Source organism: Phaethon lepturus, unplaced genomic scaffold, assembly GCF_000687285.1.
Source record: "Phaethon lepturus isolate BGI_N335 unplaced genomic scaffold, ASM68728v1 scaffold12383, whole genome shotgun sequence".
NCBI classification, from domain to species: domain Eukaryota; kingdom Metazoa; phylum Chordata; class Aves; order Phaethontiformes; family Phaethontidae; genus Phaethon; species Phaethon lepturus.
The window spans coordinates 23,621-30,139 of NW_010527012.1; the positions used below are offsets into that span (position 1 = coordinate 23,621).

The following is a 6,519-nucleotide window of genomic DNA, read 5'->3' on the forward strand; positions in this document are numbered from 1 at the left end:
AATTAACTGCTAAATAATCCAAAGGTCTGTTTTAAATACAGAAAATCAAGTGAATTTACAGGAAAGGCACTCTACATATTCTATTCTTTTTCCTTGCATTTAGATGTGTAAGAAGCATAGACGCAAGCACGTAGCACATTCTTGATGAGCCTCTAGACATAACAGGGCTGCATGTGATATAATAAAGCTGTTCTGGAACTGAAACATTAATTTAACATTGTTGCTATACACTTCCTTTATTTAACAGGAAATAAATATGAAAAAGGAGGACAGAATATAAAACCTTCCAATGCTTCAAATCTGAAGTCATATTCTGGCCAGATCAACCTATGTTTCATGAACTATTTAGAAATATATTTGAATATCTGAAAAATAACAGCTAATAATGTGTCACAGTTATGTGAGCACAAAAATATAACAAATTATGTCTGTTAAGAGCAGTTACACTTCTGCTGTGAATTACTGAGGCACAGAAAAAGAGGAGTCAAAACTTAGAGGCATTCAGACAAAATCCCAAGGGAAGATGGTTAAGTTTAATGAAGGTCAACAGAAACAGGTAAAATATTGCTTAGTTGAGCAAATGCATAATGTAGAACATTGAAAATTTAACTTCTAGGTTTCTGTACTTCTAGGTACAGCATGGGCAACACCAGTCTTTGAGCTGGTGCCTTTGGACAGATTTGAGAAGGACCATCCTAAACCTTTAATAAAGCATTTCCTTTCCTAAAATGTCCCAAATAATGTAAAGGTTTGGGATGGCTAAGTTCTGGAGTATAAATAATCAGCAAGCCCCTTCAATGAATACTTGTAGTCTCAACGACTGACACTGTGACTCTCCAAGGAGAATGACTTTAAAAAGAGCTGCAGTGAACGCTTCAGCATGTGGAGATGAAGCAGGTAACTGTAGCTTATTGTAGAGTCAACACATTAATCAAGGCTTTCTGTGGATTTCCAAGAGTAGTCCTCCTTTCCAGATCTCTCTCATTAACTACAACTACATTTCTGAAAACTGGGCTAGTCAGCCAGAATTTTTTCACCTGTGGTCTCCCGTAACAGTAGCACCATCAGAAAGCAAAGGCACGGGGTGACGTACGAGACGAGGGTACCTGTAATAGTAACGCCAAGAACTTGGGGCAATGGAAGATCTGAAGAATCAACCCTTAGATATGTAACTTATGTCAAACACCTGTAAATCTGTATCAGGACGTTATTGATCAAGGTACGTCTTCAAATCCAACAGGAAAGAAGAAATGGTTAGTTTAAAAGTTTACTTCTTGTAAATTATTTATTAGTCTGCCTACAGAGCTGGAAACCTCCAGAACAGCCTATTTCTCATGGCCTTTTTGGCACTGACATTTCACTGTGACATCCTCCAACCTCTGGGAGACAACCTCAAGAGGAGATACGATTTGTGTAATAGTGAAGAGATGAAAATGATATATACAAGTAGAGCTTTTTTACAGACTCTCTTAAATTCAAGTGTAACCCTAGTGCAAGCATAATTCAGCATTACACATACAAGAAAAACTCTCAAGATTTTTCAAGGGCCTATGATAGCTATGAAACTCCAGAAACTATTTAAATCCTCACCTCATGACCATGATAAAAGTTCATGTAGATTTGACTTGGCTAGCAAAAACTTATCAATATTTGCCCAGCAGAGGATGATTTGATATTTGGAGAACATGACATCAGGTTGAAAAGCACAGGATACACTTGGCAGGCAGAGCAAGAACACGTCTGTGAAGTCACAGCACTGATGCAGATGTAACATATCTGTAACTACAACAACCACAAAGCAAAACAAATACTAAAAGAAAACTAAGAAAAGCAGGCTTCTGAGACGTGCATATATATAAAATATGAATATATATAAAAATCAAATCAAGTTTCCACTGCAATACACTATAACTACAGTAATGATGTATACTGACTTAGACCCCCCTGCTTAAACTCTGTGTTTTATCTATTTCCAACTACTTACTATGACACTGAATTTCTTCTATGATCAGAAACAATTACAATTTAACAGCAACAACAATTTCTTCCATGGCCACAGCAGCACACCATGAGAAAGAAAGAATTTCATTTGCCCCAAAGAATAGGATGTCTTCCCATTTCCCTTTGTTCCACCAGTAACAGGCAGGTATTCCATATCCATATTAAAATCAGACTTAAGACAGATGAGTATTTACTAACTGGATTAGTAATAGCAACATGAGCATTTGAGTTTTATGTAGAAACCTCCATTTTTCTAAGAAATTTTGACTGTTTTACACTGAAATGACAAATCATCTTTTAAAGTAATGAGTAGCACGTATATTTAGATCTTTGCACATCCTGTAGTTACTCCAGACATCAGGAAAAGTGTACAAAGGCTGAGTGTTTGAACGGCACATGTATCTCCTGTACTCCTGGTGAACATTGCAACCAAGGACCAACAGCGTGCTGCCATCCTTTGACAGGCCACAGGGTTAAATGTTAAATGTTTAACATTTAACATTTTAACAAGTCACATGCTACAAATGGAGCCTTGATAGAAGAAACTTCCTGCAAAACACCATGATTTAGTGTGTGCTCCAGTGCAGTAAAATGCTCCAATGTCTTATCTGATTTCTCCAAATTTCAGGCACCTGAGCTTCAGGCACCCAAGCCAGGAGCACTGTCACCAGATTCCCTCTATAATTATTCAAAGTAAGATCAAAACTATTCCCTGTTCATATTAATGGTGGAGTGGCTCATAACTTCAGTATTTCAGCCAACTTAATAAATCTAGTTATTCCAGAAAGTGTGCCCATGCATACATTTTCACTCCTGGTGGGATGGCTCAGGCAAAAAACAAATGGGGACTCTAGTCTTGTTTGTAGCTCATATGATATTGAAAGTAAAAAGATACCGATCTGGGAAACTCAATGTAATCTACAATTATGCTTAGAATTTTCAAAATTTAACAGGGAAAAAAAGGTTAATTCTAATAAAGCTAATGTTTATGGAGAAATAGCAGATTCATTTAAATCACTAAAAATTAACCCACTATTAATTCACAATTAACTATGACCAGAGCTCAATGTTTGAAAGGTACCAGTTTGTTTGCATTCGTGATTTTAAAGTTGGTTTTGGTTTTTTTTTGGTTTGGTTTGTTATTTTTTCTTTTTTCTTTTTTTTTTTTTTTTTAAACCAAGACCACTAAAACTTAGTAAGGAAGCAACCATTTGGGTCCAGAGCTCTCCACTTCTAAAAAAGTTACAGGTGTAACATATATCAATATGTGGAGGACAAAGTAATGCTAAGTTTACAGTCATAATATGTATAAGAATTTGTGAAGTTTTAGTGTACATATGCAATATAGAAGGTGGCCAAACAAAATTTAACAAAAGAAATGTGGGAGAAGCTCAAGATACATCATTCAGTAGTTCACCGACTGTATTTTGAGTGGTATCACTCGCTTACGTTATTTGTACAACTATAAATTACAACCCCCAACTTTCTATCTTGTTTGTGTGACATTTTAAACTTAATTACTTTTTTAAAAAAGTGAATAAACATGATTTGCAGAATGTCCATAATGCAAAGTTTTAAATAAATAAAATAGAGAAACCCCTAGATCAAAGTGTATTATCTCTCCGTCTAGAACACAAATACACCAGCGTGATTAACAATAATATAAGGAAGATCATACCAAAAAAGCAGCAAGACTTCTTGGGGGAGAATCCCAGTCAAAGCAACTGCTAATGTAGTACGCGGCATTTATGAGCACCATGATACAACGCTTCATCCGGATAAAGTTTCTTAACAGTAGCTGTTAAAAAGATGAAAGAATGAAAATGTTTCAAAACCCCAAAAGCTTCAGAGGAGGCTCACGCTTACGTTATTGCCATTCTTAATTTGGGTGAAGATTGAGAAAATAACATGTTAAGCTCTCTAGCTCACAAACTGAGAAAGATAGTTTAAAATTTGAGAGACTTGGAGGAGAGAGAATTTGTTAGTTGTGTCATCTGATGCTGGTTGAATTTAACTCTAAATGGTACACAAACTACCGTTCAATTTTAAAAGGCCACTTGCAAAATTTCACGAAAGGTTTTGTTATTAAGATTTCAGAGTTTTATTAAGTAGGCGAGACTTTCCCCATTCTCAAGCACTTTTAAATTTTGAATTTTAAATTCACTTTTAAATTTTGAAATACACTTTTAAATTTTTAAATTTAAGAAATTTTGGCCTTTCTTAATGAAAAGATGCTGCAAGACACTAACCTGAACGCATGCAAAATCACTGCTCTAATTGAATTAAGATCACTTGCACCCTCTACATACAATTTTTCCTCCATTTGTAACAAACTTGTCTACAGTGATGTACTTTGATGAGAGGGTTTTAAGTATTTATCAACATAACTTTAACTACATACATTCAATCTATATAGAGACGAGACACAAGCATGCTGGGTTTTGATTCAGGAGAATACCCTTAAATCCTCTAAAATGGCAACAGACTTGACCAAAAAAAGTGAACAAACCAGTGAATGACTTGATTTGTGTACCAAGTCGCACAGAAAATGCTAGACATGTTCGCTCTTGGAAAATGTGGATTTTTAAAATGCAACTGCATCAGTCATAAAGATTCCTTTTTTCCCCTACCTTAAATGGTATTGTGGTGGGGAACCCCGTGCAAGCTAATCTAAAAAACCACCAACCCGAAGTGGGTATTTAAAGTTTGCTCCTCCTGCCATCTGCAAAAATTACAGTGCCATTTTCTGTTATGAAAGGGGTGAGAAGAATGAATCTTGAATAAAAGGCCTTGCTGCTTCTTTGCTGGAATAGATATGCAAAATGCAGCTTTAGTAACTGCATTACTTGCAACAGTAAAGAAAGAAATGTTGCGAATCTTGAAATCTTTTTTAACGAAATACGTCATACAACTGATATAAAATTCATCCAGTAGATAATTTAGATTACACTCAAGCTTATAAGCTTTCAGCAAAATAAAAAACAGTTTTGAGACCTTTGCCTTTTCACTGCAAACAACAAAAATCTTGTTTCCACAGTCAAACCAAAAGCCCAGTTCTCTGCATATAAAATACATCATTTGTGGAACATGAAAAATTGGATCAAAAATAGTTCAAGTGCAGAAAAAGATAAGATGTGAGTTTAAGTATTTTTTACCAAAACATTAAAGCTGTGTGTAGCAAAAATATCCAGAGGAAAAACAAAAAGAGTCCAGACATTTTCTACTCACAGGACTCTCGAAAGTAATAAAGAGTTTTAGTTTGCTTTCACCTTTCATTCAAACCTTACTCAATTAACTTGTTTAAAATTTGGCTAAAAGATTGTTGAAAGACTCTCGACCCTGCAACAAATGGAGATCTTTTGGGTCAAGGTTAGCAGCAAAAATTTATGCAAGACTTAGTTTACATGCACCTGTGCTATAATCTGATATGTGTGGAACCTGATGGTTTCAACTCTGTTCTTATTCACGTATTTCATGGAAATTAAGCTGCAATTTATAGAAGAGACACAATAAACCCATGTATTTTGTTTCTGCCTTTTCCAACCTATCATATTCTTTTGTAAACAGGTAATGAAAATGTTATTCTTTACACTCAGCAGTATGATACCAGATATTTGGATGTGCACACTTGATATTAAGGCTTTTGGAAAGGATTAGTGTTTCCTTACTCTTTACCTGTTTAGACAGTCTGTTTTCCTCTTCAATGTACTTCTGTTCTTTGGGCATTAAGGTTCGTATGCTGGCTTTCACCTACGCATTAAAATGTGTGTCAATATTTCAGGCTTACTCGCTCCTTACTAATAACACATGCTTCAATTTGCAAAAATTACGAAGTTTCCAAGTCATGGCTGCCAAACCCGCGACACACAAACGTACACAGAGGCAGGAGTTGCTGCTCCTTACATTAGCCGCAACGGCAGCGGCAGCAGCAACAAAAAGAGTGGGTGTGCCAGGCAGTGGCAGAGGAGTATTCTGTAGTATACATCAAGGCTTAGGGAAAATGAGGAATGACAGAAATTCTCCACAAATCAGGAACAAAAGCTTTCATGAAACTGAACTCTTTAGCAGTACAAAAAAGCCAAAGTTAAGACTTACAGCATTAAAAATCACATCTATTTCAAGATAGATGACCCCCTTTGTTGGCCCTGTCAGCTGCTTGTTTTTCAAGACGTAGGCTTTCTGTTCACCATTTTGAATCTGCAGGAAAAGGACATGACAGCCGTCTGTCTCGCGGTCTCCGCTGAATACACCCCCCCGGTGACCCCTGACCCCCAGCTGCTGAAACTGACAGAGAACCCAAAACAACTGTGGCAAGTCTGACAAGTACCTGTTCATTACCAGGACCGAGTCTGTCAGGAAAAATTAACTATCATGGGATTCAACATGGCCGTGAATTGAGTATGTTAAAATTTTAGTGTTCTTATTACAGACCTCGGCTGAGAAATGACAGACACAGAGCTGCAAATTTTTTTTTTTCTTTTTTCTTTTTTTTTTTCTTTCCCCCCACCCCCTTCAGCA

The 6,519-nt window shown here is 36.3% G+C and overlaps 1 protein-coding gene across 1 annotated transcript in view; it reads right to left on the minus strand.

Annotated features, from left to right (window-relative positions):
- Window positions 1-3,673: 3,673 nt before the first annotated feature.
- The window catches only part of LOC104617834 (multiple C2 and transmembrane domain-containing protein 1-like), a 28,376-nt gene continuing 25,530 nt past the window's right edge, over window positions 3,674-6,519 (minus strand). Inside the window, exons 6-8 of the mRNA XM_010283258.1 lie at window positions 6,097-6,198; window positions 5,677-5,751; window positions 3,674-3,799 (exon numbers count right to left, since the gene is read on the minus strand). Coding sequence (XP_010281560.1) covers window positions 3,674-3,799; window positions 5,677-5,751; window positions 6,097-6,198 — 303 coding nt within the window. The remainder of the gene's footprint in view (window positions 3,800-5,676; window positions 5,752-6,096; window positions 6,199-6,519) is intronic.